This window comes from Vanacampus margaritifer, chromosome 18 (assembly GCF_051991255.1).
Source record: "Vanacampus margaritifer isolate UIUO_Vmar chromosome 18, RoL_Vmar_1.0, whole genome shotgun sequence".
NCBI classification, from domain to species: domain Eukaryota; kingdom Metazoa; phylum Chordata; class Actinopteri; order Syngnathiformes; family Syngnathidae; genus Vanacampus; species Vanacampus margaritifer.
In genome coordinates, this window is record NC_135449.1 from 970,814 (window position 1) to 991,952 (window position 21,139).

The following is a 21,139-nucleotide window of genomic DNA, read 5'->3' on the forward strand; positions in this document are numbered from 1 at the left end:
TGTAAGGTCATTTATCGTCTAATGTTGTAATATTATTTTAATATAATGAGGGGATGAAAAAAATCACAAGTATGATACACGAATTTAACTGTTGACATACCAAGCGGAAAATCACACATTCGACTTGTGATAATCATACTTCGCCCGTCTTTCTTCGTTTATCTTTGAGGCAGTTAGCATGCCAACCACACGGTGGTGGCAGATTATTTGTTGGCGCTATAAAAACCACGAAGCAGAAGGCGAAGTAAACTTCAGTTTATTCAGTTAGTAACATTATTCATTTTTGCCTGGACGACGAATTTTCGAGAAGGCTTTTTCTGTGAAACCCGGTAAGTGACGGTCAAATTTTCGAGTTTTCAAATAAAGAATTGAAATATCTTAACAGATAGTCTGCTAGTCAGTAACCAGTTTTAATTGTGTTATCTAGCTGCCAAAATCCGGTCAGCAGACCGTCGAGTTGGTCGGCTTGCCAGCTGCGGTCGGCGGTTTGTTTTTTCTTGGCGTGTTTTGTGTCAAGCAAGTACATTTAAAGCGCTAACCTATAATGCTAGCGGTTAACTCAACCCCACTGTTCGGTTTTAGCGGGGCTCCGCCCGCCGCGGATTGTGATTGGTGCTTTTTCGACGTCATCCGCGATAACGCTGATATGATTGGCTGAAAGTTGACAACGCAAATTAAGAGCCTCAACGCACGTGCGAACATGTCTTTTTGCATAGGTGACACATAATATGCTATAATGTAATCCATTATGACTGTATTTTGATTTGTTTTGTACAACAGTTAAGTTGGTTTTATAAGCACAATTCTGACGTGTACATTAATTACATTCAGTTTTTAAGTGGAATTTCTGGATGAACGTTATCCTGAAAGTTCACTCAAAAGCTCATTATAAAGGTTTTATGAGTAGTGTACATTTATTTATTGTATTTTTATTGCACTTTGTGATCTTCTCCCCAGCTCCCATTAATTGGCTCAAAGTGTGCGGACTGCTGTCTAATCCAGGGAGGCTTAGAGAAAGACTGAGTGACGTTTAGCAACTCACAGGGGACAGAGTCAAACGGCAACCTCTTATTAGCTGACGGTAAGTTCTCTCACAGGGCAATCTGAAACAGTGGATCAGAGTTCAAGTTATCTGTGTGGAAGGAAGAGGCGCGGCCTAAGCAGCTCACTGACCTGAGGCTCCGACAGGAAGTGTTTTTGTTAAACGTTGTGAGAAACATGCATGTCTGCCTGACCTGGAATGCGAGTCGGTGACCAGGACGAGGATCTGCAGAGCTGGGGCTGGACAGACCTGTGTGTGCACGCTCATGTTTATTGTGCAGTTTAGTGCACTCGCTTTGTGGGTCAGTGTGTCAGGCGTTCACTTTACTTGCTTAATGATAATAGCGAAACGAAAGTGACCTATTTTAAGCTATTCAAATGGAGAGGTCATTTTATTTTCATGTTCAACAGAGTCAAAAAATGTTTTGAGATGAGAGAGAAGATCATTTAATTTTTTTCAGATGATAAGAGAGAGAAGAGTAGATTATAACACCCTGACCTCCCAAAAAAGAGATTTGTTAAGTAGCTAATTGCCTGCAAAGACTGAAAATTCAGCAAAAATAATTTTCTCCGCTTGCTTAGCTCCAGCTACTGGTCAGCAGCATCCGACTCGGACAGCGAGCCCGGCACCATGTCCAGGCGCAGTTTACGTCTGGACAAAGGCCTGCTGGACCAACGGCTGCCGCTCGACAGCGCCTCCCTCAACGTGGGAGGAAACGGCCGGAGAAACACAAGGTAGCCGTCACTCGCCATTTGCTGCTCTCACACTTGCCTTTTTTTTTTTTATATTAAATCATTTAATTTCTTGATACCAGTTGCTCCTGTTTTGACATGTACAACCGTTCTTTACACTTTCATTTTGTAAAATCTTCTTTGTAAGACAAAAGTAGTTATTGGCCACCATCATTTTTTTCTCCATTCGGGACAGGGCTCTGTCTCAGGTTTCTTCACTTTCAAGAAATTCAATGTACCCTTTTGTCTTTGTCTGTCACTCTCCCTCTTCTTCCCAACAGGATGTTGAAATCGCACCATTCTCAGCAGCAATTGGAACCCTGCTCGGAGTCGCTCCTGGCCCACGCACCTCGTAAATCCTCCAACCGCTCCCTCCACAGCGACTCTTCCGACGCCTCGCTGCTCTCATCCTTGTTGTCCGAGTCGTCCCTCCACGAGGCCTCCGTGCGGGAGAGCACGCTGGTCGACAACTTCTGGGGTAAGAAGCAATAAGAGGCCTCATAGCTTTGCTTAATTTGACTGTTATGAGTCCTGTCTGATGATGCAATTGTCTCCATTTTGTGGCGCGCTAGGCTTGGACCACGACCTTGATCCAAGAGGTTGGTGAATCCTTCAGATTTGACTTTCTATCCACTGTGTAGTGAGTTGGCCATTTAGCAATATTGTTTGAGTGTGTAATGCAGCGGGTTTAGCCTCTACATGTTGCCTTCCATGCAAAACGCAACTTTTTATTTAAAACCCATCATGATAAGTCTTCATTTGAGCGTAATAAATTTACAAAACTTTGCATTTAAAGGGGCAATTGGTGATCCCTAGCGCCATCTAGTGGTGGACTAATAATTCATTCATTAAAAAAAAACAAACGACTGTTTATGTCAATGTGCAAAAATATGTTATATCGTTTATTATTATTATTATTATTTTAAATATAATCGTTTGGCTCACCTTACTAGAGCTGCCATGTTTCGCGGCCATCTTCCTGCTACGGATGCCCAAAGGACAACTTTGCAAATGTAGTTGGTGCTTGGCTCGAGTGTCAGACCCAACGGGTCGACCACAGCTTACCCTCCACAGCAGGTGGTCGTCACTAACTCCCGTGATTCGGACCCGTCGCAAAAAATTTTTTTTACTAGCTCCTCCCGCTAGCGGCTGGAGTGGCTAGCCGCTCTTGTTATCCGCTCCGACTAACTCCCGCTAGCCGCGCTTGTTAGCTGCTCCGGCTAATTTTTTGCTCGCTCGGTTTTTCAGCGTCGCTCGCAGGCTTCATAACGGCTGCCATGTAGTCGTCGCTCATGCATAATGAAAATTGGTGTTAGGCTTGCCAAATGTGGTCTCTCTGAGCCACCGTAGTGTGTGTGTGCTTCTAATGCTATTCCTTGACCACTAGATGGCGCTAAGGTCGACACACTGTGTCTTTAAACAGGGGTGTGTAGACTTTTCGCATCCACTGCACACGGTTTGGTGTTTTCCAGAGAGCACCATCATGGAAGAGCAGAGCAGCATGTTGGCCAACAGCACTCTGATTGGCTGCGATGGCCGCTGCCCCAAACACCCGCACCAAACGCTGACTCGGGTCTCCTGCAAAGACTGCCATTGCGGCAGGAGGGAGTCCACAACCTCAAACCTCTCGTCGTCCTCCAAGTACACGCCGTTGGACTCGCCCACCTTGGAAGCGTCCGCCACCATCTACGCGAGGGAGCGAAGACGGCAATGCAGAACAGGTGAGGATGGAATCCAGACATGTTGTGTGACTTCTGTGGCTCCGCCTACTCATCTAAATGGGACATGGCCGCCTTCCCCGATGACATCATGGTGCGGTTCTTGCAGATGTGCTGCAGCTGTGGTGGGACTGGCTGCTGGCTGGCGCGAGGAGTGCGGCGGCCTGTTGCCGCTCTGCACTGGCGCGGTTCTGGCAGATGTGTCAGCTTGACCATAAACTTGGAGGTCTTGCCCGTAAGAGGCTTTTGAACATCGGAAGGTGTTCAATCTGGTTGTCTTTAGCGGATTTTAAGGAAACGCACGGATGCAATTTCAGTGAGGCTTCACCTTCTGGCCCAGTGTTGTTGATCCACGTTGTCCTTGTTCACCACTCACTTGAATGTTAAGGATCCCGGCTGGGGAATGTCCTCGTGTCCAAAGTCACTTTCTTGTTTGCAGCCGGTTGCGTCTCACTCGCATGCCGTTTCCCCTCTCACACAAATGGGCTGCACCTCTTTTGACTTTGGCTGTTTCTGTGGAGAAATGCAAATCCCTCCTCATCTGTGGCTGGGGCGGCGGCGGTATGAGCGAGCATCTTTTAGTCCTGACTGAGTATGTTTATTGCAGCACTTCCGGACCACCGTGGCGGGATGAGCACCGAGCAGAGGGAGCTTCGGACCAATGGATCGCTGTGTGAGTTAACACACGCTCACTTTGGCCGTGTTTTTGTCCGCCTCCGAACGAATTAGCTCAATAAGTCAAGTAAGTATCCCTTTAATATTAGCTGATGGCTACAGATGTGTTGCCAGTCCAAGTCGGCTTGTTCTGATCATCCAAGCAAAGAACATTGCCGACGTTATGCTGTGGTGAATTTGTGATTGGTTAAAGAAACAGTCCCGTTGCTGATATAGTTCAAGTTGCATAAATTAGACTTGAAAACAGATTGATTAGAATTCCGGTTGCTTCTGATCGTTTTGGAGAAGGTCCTAACAATGTTGTTATGGATATGTTTCATGAAAATTCAAAATGTAATTAAGACTTGTCAGCAAGACATTGTTGATATCGACGATGTTAATTGTGGATACGCGAAATGAGCTTTAAAACAGTGAATGGGCTCCACCACAATTTCTCTTTTCTACCAAGTTAGTTTCCCTGATTCACTCACTGCTGCCACCTTCAGGTGACGACTGCAAGGAGAAAGCGCACGCTGAGCAGACGCACGTTGTGGTGGGCTCATCTTGGTGTGCTCGGACCTGGGCCTTGTGCCGCTTGTTGTGGAACGTCACGATGTTTACAGGTTAACTTGACGCTGCTGCCGCCTCAGTCGAAACTTTGCCATGCTCTCACTGGCCACAACATTAGGTACAGCCGCACAATCTGAAACAAAAGAACTGTAGCAACAATTCTGCCGCTGTCAGACAGGTATTCATTTAACAAAGAGCGCTTGTTCGCATAGTATATTAAAAATATGCCGTCCGAGTAAAGAGACTGGATTGTGCTTGTGTACCTAATAAAGTGCCCTGGTGCAACGTTGTGCCTCCATGAAGAAGGAGCCTCGTTTCCTCAGTGTGGCGTTTGTGTTGGCTGACCTCGTGGCTGTGGACGCCGGCAAGGACAATCTTGTCGTCGTCGCCTTCTCATGCTGCAGGTCGTTGCCCGTAGACCAAAAGCAGTTTGTTGTCCTCGTTCGATGTTCTCTTCCTGTCGCTGATGTCTTCTTCCTCGATGCCGAGACGCGTGCGTTTTCGCTGCTTTGTATCTGACATCCAATCAAGCTCTAGTTTGTAGTTTCCATTCTGCTGCTGGCTTCTTCTTTCATCCGCAAAACGATTTTGAATGCAGACCATTATTTGCTTTGCTAACGATATCGTTTGTATCTTTGGTGAAATGTGTGTTTTAGGTGGCTCGTCCAAGCTGGGTGCTGTGTTCAAGTGGACCACCAGACGGATTGACAGCCCTCTGCTGACTCGGTAATTAGTGCTCAAGGAGGATTTTTTTTATTTTTATTTTTTGCATTCATAGCTGCTTGAGGTAACACCTTTTTATACTGAAATAGGTGACTCGAGTGAATGTATAGCTAATTATTATAAGATGTTGTTGTTTTGAAAACAGCTGTGTCAAACTCATTGACATCATGGGCCAGTTTGGAGTCCTGCTTTGCCTCAATTTGTCGGCAAAAAACACAACTTGATTTCCTTTCGTGGGCCTTGAGTTTGATATCATCTTCAGTATCTCTTTGACTGCCAGACGTTTTCAGAAACGGGACGTCGCCAGTGCCAGCCGATTTAAGCATTTTGACTGATCTTTCAAGGTCCACAGAAAAGTATGTGTTTGGACTATGGAAACACACATACTACCAAATGAAAGATTGGACTCTCATCTTACATCAGAAAAAAAAGTTTGTTTCTACCTTATTCCGTTTTTCAGTAATCAACAATAGAAAATGGTTAGTTTCACCTCTGTTTTGAAACAAACGTCTTTTAACGTCTTTGGCACTCCTCCCTAGGATTTTACTAAACGTTATTAAACGTTTTTGGCAGTCAAAGAGGTATTTGTATGTTGATGTACAAATGCTGTCATCATAAGCTCAGACCTTTCTGATGTCTGTCCCATAGGTTTCCTCTCGCTCTCTTTTTGGTTCTTGTGATCCCATTCAGTAGGTTCCTTCTCACACACCATTTCAAATAAATAAATCCAATTAGAACAAAACGGTCATTTCAACTAAGTTTCGTCTTGACGCGTCATTAGGTCTGTGCTGGTTTGGCTTGGATGATCTACCAGCAGTCAGTGTCTTGGAGTGGAGGACTTTGGTCTCAGACAGTCCCGCCTTGTCCTCGCTTGACGGTCTGGCGTTGTCTTCGGACAGCCAAGCGGCAGGGGATGCTGCGGACGACTCGGAGGAGGTGATGTTGACATTCTTGTGGCCCGACGTTTTTCAACCACCAGACTCGTCCAAGCACTTTCTTGTGCTACAAGTGTCCTGATAAGATGGCCTAATTTTGTCCCAATACTTTTGTCTAAAGTAAGTCATAATGTTATCCTAAAGTTTGCACACCTGGCTGGTCGGGAGCGCAGCCTGGCGTCGCTTTGGGAGCGCGTGGAGGCCGGCGACAAGCGGGCCGAGCAGAGAGGCGGTCAAATGCTGCGGATCCGTGCGGAACTGCAGCGCAGCCGCCTGGCAGAGCGCCAGCTGGCCCGGCTCACAAGACGATTGGAGGACAACAGACGGCAGAGGGAGCAGGTGCTCACTTTCACTTCTGGCTGTTGGCTCTTTTGGTGTCCCGCAAGGCTCGTGTTTAGGTACTTCATGAAATTGTCACAGCCGTAGTGGTCGCACACACTCGTGTTATTAGAAAGAACAAGGAGTAGCATTAGGAATATTGCAAGAAATCGAAGTCGGATTAAGATTTTGGTATCTGCTCATAGTGACTTTTAGTGTTTCAGTCGTGAATCACAATTACCTTTACTGACTGTTTTGTCTCTTTTCAGGACTTATTTTGGCTGCAGAGTCAAATGTCCCGTCTGGATCTTGCGGAGGCGAATCTGCAGAACCTGGCGGCCAAAGCGGAGGTAACAACCACCACCACCGGCGGCGAGCGGTACCAAACTGGCCTTGTTTACAGCACAAGTTTTGTCCTCCAGGAGGCGACGTCGAGGCGAGAAGCCCTCATGACGGCGGCACCGGCAATGCCTTGCGACGCGGCCAGGTAAGCTTCAACGTCTCCAGCCGTGCCTCGAACCACCTCCACCTTTTTCATGTCACTTCCTGTCCACTCACTTGTGATGGATGGTTAAAGCGAGCCACGGAAGCACTAGCCCACATTTGCAACCTAAATTCTACTGTTTGTTTCACTTCAATGTTATTCCTTTATAATTAAGGTTAAGATTTATTTATTTTCTTAAATGTACAAAAAATTGTGGGGGGAAAAATTAACTAATAGAAATATGGCTACATATTTTAGTCATTAATAGGGTAATTTCGTAATAATTCATACAATTGAGTTAAAACTAAAGATGTACGCAAAAAAACAAAACAAGTGATATTGATTTGTGCCTAGGTCATTTTTCTGCCACTAGATGGCATGATTGCATTTGTAAAACGTTGGTGACAGCGGGACAACTGGAATTTCCCCCAGTACAGGCTTTCCAAGTAAGGGGCAAGAATTAATGGCTTGTTAAAAAAAAAATGATGGCGTTAAAGGAACTGTAACTCAAAAATGAAGGCACTCATTTATACATGTATTAATTAGCATCACTTGTGATAATGCTGCATTTTAGTTCAATGATATGAAATAAATAATGACGCGCGCCGGGATTGTGACGCGGGGTGGCAAATGTGCGGCTCGCCATTGACTGGCATGCGATGACTCTCCCCAATAGCACCGGCGTGGACCGTCAGTCCCACCATGACTTTCTGGCACACGTGAGCCGTCTGGAGGCGAACCTGAAGGACATCAGGCGCGATGTGGACCATCTTCTGAGATGTCAGCAATCGGAACGGGAGACTGTGAGACCATTCTGAAATCTTTGTGTCATCAAACACTTGTTTAGTTTTATAACAAAAATTGGGGATGTCCACGACTTACTTCTGCGTTACAGAAGCCATTAAGCTAGCGAACTGATCTCAGCCCTATTTTCAAGCGGACTTGATCTTTTAGCCCCGAATATGCTCGTCTCCTGGTTTCTGGTCAGATTTCAGTTCAGGTCCAGCAGGAAGTTGGCGTTCTGCGCTTTGGGAAAGAGCTGCAGGCATCTCTGGCCTCACTGGAGCGCAACATCCTCCGCAACGTCAGCAGTCATCTAAACCAGTACCGCCACGATGAGGTGCTCAAAGAGACAAATGGGCTGGCCATGACCAGGAAGGTGAACATGCGAAATGCTGTACACACAAGCAGAACCTGTTAAGTTTTGCAGAGTAGCGCCACCTAATGGCTTGTCTGCAGGACGTGGACCAGATGGTGAAGAAGGCGCTGCGGCTTTTCTCTCACGACCGGATCGGCCTTGCCGACTACGCGTTGGAGTCTGGAGGTCACAAGCGAGCCGTCATAATTTTCGTCAGGCTTGCCCCCCCCCCCCTTCTTTTTTTTAAATTAATACGTTATATCCTTTTCATCCTACAGGTGGCAGCATCCTGAGCACTCGCTGTTCCCAGACATATGAGACCAAAGCGGCGCTCCTCAGTTTGTTTGGAATTCCTCTGTGGTACTTCTCGCAGTCTCCGAGAGTCGTCATCCAGGTAATTTGCCCATTTTTTTTTCTCACCTGTTGGACACAACACTTTGCAGAACATAAATAATAATGATAAACAATTTTTTAAAAATATTTAGAAACAGTAGGCCTGAACAATTGATTGTCTCCTAGCGACCTATCGTTAGCTTAATTGCCTATTAACTCATTCATTGGCCATTTTGACTGAAGCAACCCCCTTTGCTCCCGGCTGTTTTACTGGATTTTGCAAGGCCCACAGAATATTGTGTTCTATTGCTATCAAAACATGGAGCATACCAAAAGAAAGATTAGAGTATCTTCTTTCATCTGGGGAAAAAAAAGTATATTTCTGTCTGTTTCCATTTTGCAGCAATTAGCATTAGAATATAGCTAAGTTGAATCATTATTCACAAATCTGTTGATGCTCTGCTGGCGGTTCTTGTAATAACTACCATTGTTGCAACCATTCTCTTCAGTTCAGAGGCTGCATCAAAGCCTTCTGTATGCTCTAGCAGAAAAAACAACAACCTATAAATGCATCTTTGGGACAATGGTAATATTTAAAATAGAAAGTTTTTGGGAGCAAATGAGTTAAGGCTCCTGTTTTATTTGAAAACCATATGGCCAAGGCCTCCATTCAAGTTTTCTTGTGCTCGCGTCCTCACAGCCGAACGTCCATCCCGGGAACTGCTGGGCCTTCCGCGGCTCCACGGGTTTCCTGGTGATCCGCTTGTCCATGAGGATCGTCCCCACCGCCTTCTCCCTGGAGCACATCCCCAGAGTCTTGGCGCCCAGCGGCACCATCAGCAGCGCCCCCAGAGACTTCCGAGTCTTCGTAAGCGTCACCGTATCGAACGTCCTATGGAGGCTCGGCGTTTTGAGTCGTTTGTCCTTCAGGGTCTGGACGACGGCGGTCAGGAGCGAGGGACGCTGCTGGGCTCGTACACGTACCAGGAAGACGGAGAAGCGCTGCAGACCTATGACGTCACTGTGAGTCCACACAACTTATTTTTCTCTTTAAAAAAAATGAATTTGTAATATTACAGCAAATCTTTTCTGAAGTATAGGCAACATTTCAATTCCTAGGGCATGCAGGGGTAATTGGCATAATGAATTTTCTCCCGCGTGAGGGGTCCCTGGCTCAAAAAGTTTGAATCCGCTCATCTCCAGTTAAGTGACTTTAACCGTAAGTTGGGTTGCTTTTGCAGGAGGAGAACGAGCGTCCCTTCCAAATTATCGAAGTGCAGGTGTTGACCAACTGGGGCCACCAAGAGTACACCTGCATGTATCGATTCAGAGTCCACGGCTTTCCTCGAGACGCCTGAACGCACCGCCCGCCTTGCTTATTGACATTGCCCATTTCCTCATTTAAAAACAACAACATTGATTTGGCAAGTTTGTTTTAATTGAGCTCCTTTGCTTATCCCAGGTCAAGATGTGATGTTTTAGTCACATGTGTACTTTTCTAGCTAAGCATTTTTTGGTGGCCTTGAAAGCAACTTCCCAAAGTTGCCTTCTTGTGTGTGTCTCATGTTAATGTAGACAAATGTGATATTTGAACTTGAGGCCTTCAAAGTCACAATTGCACTGAATTCAATGTTTTATTTATTTTGTCTTTGGGTTACTGTTTTTCACATTTTGGGCCTTCGCTTTTGAATGTTGTTTTTGTATTTAAAATGTTAATAAAGATTTACCCAACAGTGGTGCCTTGAGATACAAGTGTCCCATGAGATGTGATTTAGCGGCTTAACGTCACTCTGTTGAAATTGACAGAATTAAATCAAGCGTTCCTTCAGTCTTTGGGCAGTGGGATGCCAAGCGCAGTCTGTGTCCGTTCCGCCATTCCCCGCCGGGCTTGGCTCACTTGTTCCTCGCTGCAGCAATCCTGCAGGAAGACGTGGGCCAGGTTGCGCAGGCGGGGGCTCTCGCACAGGGAAAAGCGCAGCATGCACTCCACGACGGCCACGTCGCTGATGCGCGAGCGCGATGACACTGTGGACAGGTTCATGAGGGTGCTGATGGCCGACAGGACCGTTTCCTCCCGCGGACTGGACAAACAATTTATGACCAGAGGGATGGCGTCACTCTGCAGGATAAAGTCGCAACATTCTGGATCCATGCTGAGGTTGCACAGCCCCCCTAGTGAAGTCAACGGGTTAAAAAAAAAAAAAAAAGTTACTGGACCTCAAATCAAGGAGATACCTCATTTTAAATGTTGTGATGTAAAAACATGTGCCACGGGAATCCTCACCTATTCCAAATTCCACAAAGTTGTCGCTGTCCTCTGTGAGCATGTCCAGGAAGAGATCAGCCACCTGAAGCTGCTTCAGATGCTCCATGTTCTTCGGATCGTAAGCAAAGTTGGCCAAGTTGGCCAAAACTTGCTCCTTTGCCTCTGGAAACAAATGTCAAGAATATGCATTATTAGAATAAATGCGAATTTGATCACAATACAATGCTTACATCTCTTTAGCTACACATGTATCCGAGGGACGAAATATTACCACGCATTGTGTCCTGTGACAGTCAATATGCACAAAACAAAGTCGTAACAACGTAAAATTTAAAAGAACACAATATCGTTGGTTATCGCTCACCATCACTGTCGGTGTCTTGGAACTCAGTAACGAGCGTTTGTAAATACTCGAAGCGGTCACATTCCTTCTTCCACATGTTATCTTTATACAGTATATGTATCCATGTAAAGCGTAAACGTCATTATTAAATGTAACTATAGAGGCAAGAGACAGAAAACAAACAAAAAAGAAAACACGGTTCAAAGCTGTCCGTCGGTTAAATATGTCCGACTGTGGATCGTCGCCTTGTACTTTTTGTTCCGCTTGAATATTAACAGTAGCCAGAAAAACTTCAATATCCCGTTAATATGTTGCATGTGTTAACGTGACACATTTCATGTCGAAACGTGACAATATTCCTTATCCTGACAGCCTGTTGGATGAAACAGTTTGAAAATGGTTAACACGGAGAACATTATCGTTCTTCTTGGGCTGTGTTTAAAAAAAAAAACAATTTTTTAACAAAAATATCTGTATTTCTCCTTGAATATAAAGTGTGAGTACTTTAACCTTCTGTACTTCTTGTTCCCAAATGGCCAGTGTTGTTGACACAGCTGTTGCATTGTCATCATTTTGAGAGCTAATTGAGTGTCCTTGGCAACAAACAGTAACAAGTGAAACCCAATACGATCGATGGTCAGCAGAGCGCAAAGGTTGTTTTCTCTCTCTCTCTCTCTCTCTCGCTTTTTTTTTTTTAAACTTGTGCTCCAAGGACACACCCTCTTCTTCTTCCACTCCTTATCGACCCTCTCTTCCTGGAGCACACAGCCTCGTAAGTAACGCTGCTTTACTTCTCATTTCAAAGACACACTTTTCTTTAACTACACTCAAACAACAACGTCTATTGTTGAATTACTGTGCTGTTTTTTCCACCTTTGTCAATGGAATGTATAACAGCCCCCCGCCCCCACCAACCGGAAAAGATCGGAGCAACGGGAAACGTTGCATCATAGCATAGCGATCAAACGAACCTTTTACATTTTTTTTCAGCCGATTAATTTGTAATTTGTTTATTATTATGTTTGTTTGTTTTTGTGTAATTTCGCCGTTCTGCAGTAAATTGAACGGCGAGCAAGCTAACGAGCTAAAAAAAGAAGAAGCGGATGCTAAATGGAAGCTAACTCTCTCTGCCGGGGTGGGCGTGCAGAAAGGGGGTGTTATTATGTAACGTCAAATGACATCAGGCGAATAAATATTCTCATCAAATATTTGGAAAATATTTTTTTTCTTTCTCATTTTATCGTCATTGTGAAGTGCAAAAATCCGAAATCACACACCCGTGTGATGTGAAGTTGTTACCTTCGCGTGCACTTTGTAAAATAGTAAAAGTGGAAACTAGCGTCAACAACACTATTTTCATTTAGGAACATCGTCATCTTCCTGAACTTAATGTAAAAATAAACGTAACCTTTCGGGCTTTTGAAAAGCTGTTTTGGGCTCATTTCTTCTTCCTTCGTCGTGTTTGTAAACTTTCGGTGCGTTTGAAGATCAAAAAGAGGAAATTAAAAAAAAAGTGACGCTCAACGTGTCATGGAGTTAAAAAAAACAACTATATAAAATTAACATCATAATTCCATATGTATAATGAATTTAAACGTTACTTGTGGAGTAAAAAACAATTAAATACATAAAAACTCTGAGTTTTAACTCGAGGAAAGTAAGTGCGTGTGAACATACTGCTCCCCATATAGATTCCTGTGGTCCGAACATGCTGAGCAACAGTTGTGGAATGTCAACGACAATCCAATGGAACGAAGGTCACACAAAAAGGTCTTGTGAAACAGGAACCTATTGTCCCATGTAAATATTTATTCTTTTGTCAGCTGAACAACTAACAATGGTTAATTGCGCAGCTTTTGCTGTGATACAAATGAACATGGTAGGCGTTGGGGAGCCAATTACGGGATGTTCCTGTTGAGATGACATTTATTAAAGAAGTCGCTACTTCCTGTCATTCTCAGGTTGTGAAGATGAGCTACCCAGGTTATCCTCCTCAGTCAGGCGGCTACCCACCACAAGGGGGCGGCTACCCATCACAAGGGGGCGGCTACCCACCTCAAGGGGGAGGCTACCCACCCCAGGCCGGCGGCTACCCACCACAGGCGGGAGGCTACCCACCCCAAGCTGGGGGTTACCCTCCACAGGCGGGAGGCTACCCACCTCAGGCAGGCGGCGGCTACCCACCCCAGGCGGGCGGTTACCCTCCGGCAGGGGGTGGCTACCCACCGGCAGCGGGGGGCTACCCTGCCCAGGGTGGCGGCTACCCTGCACCAGCTGGAGGTTTCCCACCTCAGGCCGGAGGATACCAACAACCTCAGCCTGGAGGAGGCTTTCCGTCCATGCCTCCGGGCGGTAAGAGCAGAAATGCTTCATTTTGGCTCAACAAAAAATGGGTGGAACTTTTTTTCTTCTTCTCTTTTTCACAGGTGGTGGCTGGGGGGCAGCACCAGGAGGCTACGGTGCGGTATGTCAAATCTTTCCTCTACACTGAAGCTTGTTTATCGGGAGGGTTAAGTTACAAAACCAGCCGCCAAATAGAGGGACCATATAGGCCTAAATGTATTTTTTCCTCTCCATAGTTTTAACCCTCCAACATACTTAAAAATCTAAAATAAAAAAACTAATAATAGAGTATTTTCTAATCTAATGCAATATACAAGCAGCACTGTATATTCATATATAGTGTATACAGAGGTGGCAAATCCAGGTCCAGAAAGTAAAAACCCTGCCACAGTTTGGCTTTAGCCTCAGCTGCTAGTTAGCTAGCTCCCTAGCTCGCTCCCATGGTACTCGTTTACTTGCTAGGGAGCTAGCTAGCTAGCACCAGGGGCTAAAGCCAAACTGTGGCAGGGTTTTTACTTTCTGGGCCTGTATTTAAATGTTCATACAACAAAAGTCAACTAGCGTAATGCTAACATATAATGGAAAATGCCATAAGAGCATAGCTGTTAGGGTCATTCTAAACCCGGGGTCGCCAACCTTGTGAAAATTGACATCTACTTCCTGGGTACTGAATAATATGAAGGGCTATCAGTTTGATATTTGCGCGTTTGTCATCTCACCTTCGTTGCGCTCGCCTCCGTCAACGCTATTGTTGAATCACGCGTGACAATACGGACCTTTGACTGTCCTCTGTTTGCAGCCAGGGGGCGCTCCACAGGGATACCCAGGGGGGGCGGCACCAGGCCAGCAACCCATGCCCAACTACCCCAGCGGAGGCGGGTATGGGAGCGGAGTTCCAGCCAATCTTCAGGCACCCGCCATCCCTGTAAGATGACTCCAGTTTTCCCACAAAGTAAAATGTGCTCTGTCTGTAATTGCAGCTTTTGTTCTTTTTGAATAATTAGACGGGCTTCAGGGGCTCTATTAAGGACTTCCCTGGGGCCGATCCGCTAAGGGATGTGGAAGTTCTTCGGAAGGCAATGAAGGGTTTCGGTGAGTTGTTTTGTAATTTGACGTTGGTACAACATGAAAGTGTCAGGAGTTACCACACCGAGCATATTAAAGTTTCTTGTCATTTTGAAGCGTTTGAATGATGAAAAAATAGGCAAGTGTATAAAATGAGGCTTCCAAATCATTCCTCTCTGCTCACGAATGTTGACCCGCTTAGTTGTCAATTGTAAATCAAATACTTTGATGAGGAACCGCAAAAATCAATATTTTTGTTTCCTGCAATAGAAACGGACATTCATGTTTAGCATTCTGTACCCAATATCAAGCAAACTAGTCTGTCACTTTAAAAGCATGGCCCACCAACAGATGTATTTATTTCTGGAGTACCATTGCACACTCTCATTGAGATGATTTTGTATGTAGGCACGGACGAAAACGCCATCATTGAACTTCTGGGAAGTCGAAGCAACAAGCAGAGAGTTCCCATGGTGGCAGCCTACAAAACAACTTATGGAAAAGTTTGTGCCATGACTCGTGTTTGTCATACGATGGACAACCGAGAATTTCTTCCTGTGACGTCACTTTCTCCTTTGAATCTTGCGCAGGATTTGTTCCACGATCTTAAGTCTGAGCTGACTGGAAACTTTGAGCATTTGGTTATTTCCATGATGAAGAGTCCGACGCACTTCGACGCGTCCGAACTCAGGGAGGCTATAAAGGTTGGCAGGTTGCCAGTTACTCATCTTGGAATTAAAACTCATTTTTTTACTCGCATTTCAGCTTGTTGTCACCTACTGTAGTGGATGTACAATTACACGTTATTATAGTATGTTAAAAAACAAACAAACAAAAAAAATGCACCCCGTATTTGAAAAGGACTGGACGTAAAATGAGTTTGTTTTTTATTTTTTTATATTTAAAAAAAATAAATAAAATTTAACTTAATTTTTTTTTCTCCCAGGAATTCTTTGTAAATATAATGTAAGAATTGAAGATGCTAATTTTGGAAAAAAAAAAGAGATTTGAAATAGAAATGTTTTGAGTTGCGAGCATGGACAAGTGAAACTTGTAACTCAAGTATACATGATGAACTGATCATTTTCCGTTTTTCTTTCAGGGTGCCGGCACAGACGAAGCTTGTCTGATCGAGATCCTCTCGTCTCGCTCCAATGCGCAGATTCGGGAAATTGTGACGATTTACAAAGCAGGTTAGTTAGTTTGTTATTTTTATTTTTTTTTACATGAACAGAACTGGCAGATCCAGGTCCAGAAAAAAAAAAACCTGCCACAGTTTGGATTTAGCCCCTGATGCTAGCTAGCTCGCTCGCTCCTTAGCAGGTAAACGAGCACCATGGGAGCTAGCTAGCTAGCTAGCATCAGGGGCTAAATCCAAACTGTGGCAGGGTTTTTACTTTCTGGACCTGCATTTGCCACCTCTGATGCTGTGTACCTTGACTTACAAGTGCCCCAACTTATGAGTAAGCAGATGATGTCCAGCACTTTTTCGGTCACATACAAAAATGTGACTAACAGCGTCCAGTTGTCTAAAATGTTGCACCTTGTTTTTTAGAGTACGGCAAAAGTCTGGAGGACGCCATCAACAGTGACACGTCCGGTCACTTCCGAAGACTTTTGGTTTCCCTCTGCCAGGTAGATGACATGAACGGCTTGTTGTATGACGAATGTTTGCTCCATGTACAGAACTTTGTTTGTTTGTTTGAATTGTGTGATTGCTTCAGGGCAACCGCGATGAAAGGGAAAATGTCGACATATCGCTGGCCAAGCAGGACGCTCAGGTAGCATCCTGCAATCGGCGACTCTCGTCTTCACGGTGCTTCTTGCGTTTGAAGGGTTTTTGTGCGTCTCCTTGACAGAAACTGTACGCGGCGGGGGAGAATAAAGTGGGCACGGACGAGAGTCAGTTCAACGCCATCTTGTGCGCCCGCAGCAAGCCTCACCTGCGGGCCGGTGGGTGGACCATCATCTTGGCCTGCTTTTCTTTTGCCACTCAAAACTCTACAATTCTGCCAAAGTCAAGATAGTGAAGTGCTGCCAAGTGTTCACAGGGTTTCACTTTTTTTCCACGTTTTCTCATGTTACAGCACAAATGCCAAACTATTTTTCATCAAAAGCTAGTTATGATAATGAAAATTGTGTGAATGCATAATAACCTCATTTTATATATGGAAAAAAAATGATTGAATTTGAAATCAGCAGTCATGGAAAACAAATACAAAAATAAAATGTTCAGGGAAAAAAAGTGAAGAAAAGTGGCACAAATTTTATGCCAAAATAAAGCAAAACATATTTTCTTTAATGGGGAAACCTAATTTGACATGCAAGTGATTTTAGTTTTGAAATGCTCTCAAGCTTGAACATGTATTTTTTTTAAATTCATTTTTTAATACACTTGCAAAAAAAGAAGTGTTTTCACATTTCGCATGTATAATTTTAAGGAAATGTATTGAAGAGTCAAGCGCTGTGAATACATTTTTCACATTTAGCAAATGTTCCAATTTTGAGGGGAAATATCATTTTTTTCTTTATTTTTCTATTTAATAATAAGCCCCCATGTCACATCTGATTGTAAACTCTCCTTGTAGTGTTCCAGGAGTACCAGCAGATGTGCGGTCGTGACATCGAGAAGAGCATCTGCAGGGAAATGTCGGGCAATGTGGAGTCTGGCATGGTGGCCGTGGGTGCGTAAAGCAACTAGTTAGTCCTGCTAAATAAAATCAAAAAGTCAAAGTCAAACCACTCGAGCTCAGCCAGATAGACAGTTAAAAAAGAAAAAGGAAAAAGAAGTGCTAGCCTGCTTGTTTGCCTGTTTTTATGTTCTTAAAAGTATAGAAATGATTGCAAGTTGCATGTTATCATATGTCATATTTTAATGTGAATATCATGATTATGTTTTTCCCACAAGTGAAATGCATCAAGAACACCCCTGCCTACTTTGCCGAGCGACTGCACAAAGCCATGCAGGTAACGGCAACACGGCTACACACACTCACAGTAAAAAACTTTTTTTTTTTTGGGGGGGGCTATTATGAGAGTAAGTTAAAAGAAAGAAGAAAAAACAACAACTCTGGCCACGATGCTATCAGGCTAATGTTTTGGCCTTTGGGTCCCAGGGTGCCGGGACCAAGGACAGGACTCTGGTCCGGATCATGGTGTCCCGTTCCGAGGTGGACATGCTGGACATCAGGCAGGCGTATGTCAAGACCTACGGGAAGTCGCTGTACACGCACATTTCCGTAAGTCTGATCGCCACAATGGCTTTGCGTTCGCTACACGAGTCATTAAAGTGCATCAGGAAGGTTTGTAATTGCTTGAAGATGCCACAAGGTGGCGGCAATGAAATAGAAGGAAAAAGTTTTGCCTCCACTTGGCGATGAAGAGCTGCATCTACTGTTGAAAACATAATCTGTGCTCTTGATTGATTGATTTTTTTAAATTGTTCCAGGTGTGATTTTATCCCCTGAATTTCTTAGTCTGTATTTAGGTTGACCTCATTCATAAAAAGCTTGTTTGCTCATCTTCTTAGTCGGAAATGTGTGTTTTTGGTGAAATCTTTTCAATGAATTCATGAATATCAATACATAAAGTATTCCTTTTTTCAGATAACAATAATAGAGTGTAGTCTGTGCTGTCATTCTTATCACTTGCGGTATTTTGACGGATGCACGTCAAACAAGCTGGGAGCTGTTTTTTGGAGGGAATTGTGAAAAAACATTTCAGACTAATATTTGAATGTTTGTGTGTTTTTTTTTTTTTTTGTCAGGGCGACACCTCCGGTGACTACAAGAAGCTGCTGTTGAAGCTTTGCGGGGGCAACGACTAAAAGAGGACACGTTATCACAAGGACGAGACGAACAGTACATCCTCCAGTTTGTCCATATCCACCTTGTCTCATATTTAAACGCGCCGTTGTTATTTTTGCGTGTTTGTAGTGGTTGTTGCTTGCCAAATTACTCTAAAAACTAAAACAAATTACTCATTAAAGACTAGATTTGTATACCTTTTGACATAAATCATAGAAGTGCATGCCTGGAAATTTCACGTAAAATGAAATGAAATGGAAAAACACTGATGGAAACACTATTAAGTTTGCCATTGGAATGACTAAATAGTGAAAGTCTCTAAAAGTAAATCGCTTAAGTTTTTTCACATATTGTTACGTTAGTGTCATTCTAAAATTGGAACCAATTCATTGTTTTCAAGGATTTTTTTTTGTGGCCGTGTACAGTGGTACCTTGACTTAAGAGCTCATGCTCTTAACTCATCTGATTCACATCTCAAGTTGACTTTCCCCATTGAAATGAATGGCGACGCCATTAATCCGTTCAAACTTCCTCCCCCAAAAAAACAAAGAAAATGTATTTCAAAATAATAAAAATAAGTAGCATTGTAGCATATTGTACTTTATAAAAACATATAGTAACATCATTAATAGCGTGCACCTTTCTTACCTGAGGGCAAAATTCCTCAGTAAGAGGATATCAGAGGTTAAAGAATATATGTTACTATTACTAATAATTATTATACTACCCATCTACATGTGATATTTGTGCCCTTTGTCTTCAAATATTGATTGATCCATTGCTTAAAGTGCTTATAACAACGCGACATGGATGCTGTTCATTAACCCGTCAATGGCGGTTTGCGTTGTTTGTTAGCATTAAGCTAAACGGAATGTGGTTGTTTTGAATACACAACGTGCAGTTGTCTTTGTTCTATGTTTAGTTTCCAATTGTTGACAATCTGCCAAACTGCTTTTTGTCACATGATTTAAGTTCACTGCCACCATACTGCACTCATACCTCAAGTTTGTGCTCTCAAGTCAAAGCAAAAACTCGCCTGATCCATGTCTCCTTCAAAAGAACAAAAACAAAAAGATTAGGTCCATTTATATTGACTTTAACTGTGAGCTAATGGTGGCTGGATGTCGTGATGTTCGCTGCCGCCATCTAGTGGCAGAGTTTCTGAATCTCACTCGTTACTCAAATTTTTGCCAGCACTTGTTTGTCAAGCTACCACTGAATTTTGTAGTTCTTTAAAAGCCAATTCATTAGTGCTCTCCTGCCAAGTGATTATGTACAAGTGTTTTTTTTTTTTTGTTTTATTCACAAATTGTAGCAAAATATATTATTTGTGTTTTTTGGAGGTGGGTGGGGGGGTTTAATACATTTCAAATAGTGCTTTAAAATACATGCAATTGCCTGTGTACTAACCTGAAGTAGCCTAAGTAAGCCTATGCAAAGTAACCAGCGCTTTATATGTTTGGCTTTAGACGGTTGAAACTTTTTGTTTTTCTTGTCCTTCCGAGCGTGAAGTCAGTCAGTGGCCTTCCTTGTTGGTGCCACTTGAGGGCACTGTCAACACATTTTTCACTTGACAAGCTTGACATGAAGAAAACATACAAAGCAATACCATAATTGCCATTTCAATTAAAAAAAAAAAACCCACATGACATCATACCGACTTGTGTTTATTTTGCCACTCCAGAGCTTCCCAGGCTGCACATGTGTGTCAAGGTGCGACAAATAGGCCTTACGTAAGCGATAGTGTGTGTGATGAAATGGTTGAGGACAGCCAAGCGAACGGACGACGTCCTCCTCCGGGCTATAAATAGCGTCCATATTGTGGATGTCCACGGGCTGCAGTGCCACACAAATGACTCAGCACCTGCGCCCCCCCCACTAGCGCCCATCCATTAGCAAAAAGGCCAGCAAGGATGAATATTTGATGGCAATTTTTGCGGTGATACCTTGCTCGAAATAGACAGTCTTGCTTTTAGAGGGACAACAGCCTGCCCCGCCCCATCAACCCCGATCGTGATTTCCAGACATGAGACTTGAATTATTCACTTGGAAGGATGCACGCTCGTGTGCGCACTCACTCTCATCTCACGTTGTTAAGGACACCCGCACTATCTTGGTCCAGTAAAATAAACACCAATTGACCTCTCTGACCTCTGCATTAGGTTTGTGATCATGAATTGTAACGCAAGTGTGGGACTGAAAATGGGAATAAAACAGGAAAAACTAAAATTTTAATAAAAGATAGGCTAATAAAGTGAGAGCTGGCTAAATGCATTTATTTAAATGTTTGTCCTTAGTTTTATTCAAATACATGTTATTTTTTTTTGTTTGTTTTTGTTGTTTCTTGCCTACAGTCAATACATTTAATTAGCTTTTTAACAATTGGATTTAAATCTAAATATTACATGTTTTAAACTTATTTTTATTCAAATATTTCATTTATTACAACATTTATTTTAAATGTATATTTTAAGTGGAATTTGATTTAGGTTTACTCAATTTAATTTAGATTATCATTTACATGGTATATGTTTTATTTAATTGTTGATTTTAATTTGACAAAATTTTATTCAAATTTACATATTAGATTGTTATTTATTTAATTGCATTTATTTATTTAGATTATTTTAAAATGTTACTTTATTAGTACTTCCAAAATGTTTTTCAACA

The 21,139-nt window shown here is 43.3% G+C and overlaps 3 protein-coding genes across 10 annotated transcripts; 2 read left to right on the top strand and 1 right to left on the bottom strand.

The window, feature by feature from the left end:
• The first annotated feature begins 172 nt into the window (after positions 1–172).
• Positions 173–10,391, top strand: LOC144038059 (uncharacterized). Of its 5 annotated transcripts, XM_077550177.1 has the most exons (21): positions 173–329; positions 958–1,081; positions 1,624–1,776; positions 2,055–2,251; positions 2,346–2,372; positions 3,246–3,494; positions 3,601–3,807; positions 4,099–4,164; positions 5,372–5,441; positions 6,087–6,127; positions 6,220–6,374; positions 6,518–6,712; positions 6,961–7,041; positions 7,114–7,178; positions 7,852–7,978; positions 8,164–8,334; positions 8,415–8,499; positions 8,592–8,707; positions 9,347–9,514; positions 9,577–9,669; positions 9,888–10,391. In XM_077550177.1, the coding sequence occupies exons 3-21, from the start codon at positions 1,673–1,675 to the stop codon at positions 10,002–10,004; spliced, it is 2,334 nt and encodes a 777-aa protein (XP_077406303.1). In that variant the 5' UTR covers positions 173–329; positions 958–1,081; positions 1,624–1,672; the 3' UTR covers positions 10,005–10,391. The 5 variants fall into 5 exon arrangements, with proteins under 5 accessions (XP_077406303.1, XP_077406301.1, XP_077406302.1 ...); XM_077550175.1 differs by lacking the exons at positions 173–329; positions 958–1,081 and adding an exon at positions 1,100–1,293; XM_077550176.1 differs by lacking the exons at positions 173–329; positions 958–1,081 and adding an exon at positions 1,101–1,293 and having other exon boundaries at positions 3,601–3,726.
• On the bottom strand, positions 10,262–12,143 carry armc7 (armadillo repeat containing 7). Of its 2 annotated transcripts, XM_077550191.1 has the most exons (4): positions 11,766–12,143; positions 11,619–11,687; positions 10,931–11,073; positions 10,262–10,818 (listed from the first exon to the last, which is right to left on the bottom strand). In XM_077550191.1, exons 1-4 carry the CDS (start codon positions 11,825–11,827, stop codon positions 10,472–10,474), a joined length of 621 nt encoding a protein of 206 aa, XP_077406317.1. In that variant the 5' UTR covers positions 11,828–12,143; the 3' UTR covers positions 10,262–10,471. The 2 variants fall into 2 exon arrangements, with proteins under 2 accessions (XP_077406317.1, XP_077406318.1); XM_077550192.1 differs by lacking the exons at positions 11,619–11,687; positions 11,766–12,143 and adding an exon at positions 11,277–11,592 and having other exon boundaries at positions 10,931–11,074.
• LOC144038061 (annexin A4-like) lies at positions 11,903–20,118 on the top strand. 3 transcript variants are annotated; one of them, XM_077550180.1, is made up of 16 exons: positions 12,011–12,027; positions 12,947–13,025; positions 13,217–13,607; positions 13,682–13,719; positions 14,398–14,523; positions 14,603–14,690; positions 15,072–15,166; positions 15,254–15,367; positions 15,766–15,856; positions 16,219–16,298; positions 16,388–16,444; positions 16,523–16,616; positions 17,252–17,347; positions 17,572–17,630; positions 17,780–17,902; positions 18,430–20,118. In XM_077550180.1, exons 2-16 carry the CDS (start codon positions 13,002–13,004, stop codon positions 18,487–18,489), a joined length of 1,536 nt encoding a protein of 511 aa, XP_077406306.1. In that variant the 5' UTR covers positions 12,011–12,027; positions 12,947–13,001; the 3' UTR covers positions 18,490–20,118. The 3 variants fall into 3 exon arrangements, with proteins under 3 accessions (XP_077406307.1, XP_077406306.1, XP_077406308.1); XM_077550181.1 differs by lacking the exon at positions 12,947–13,025 and having other exon boundaries at positions 11,903–12,027; XM_077550182.1 differs by lacking the exon at positions 12,011–12,027 and having other exon boundaries at positions 12,956–13,055.
• The last annotated feature ends 1,021 nt before the right edge of the window (positions 20,119–21,139 follow it).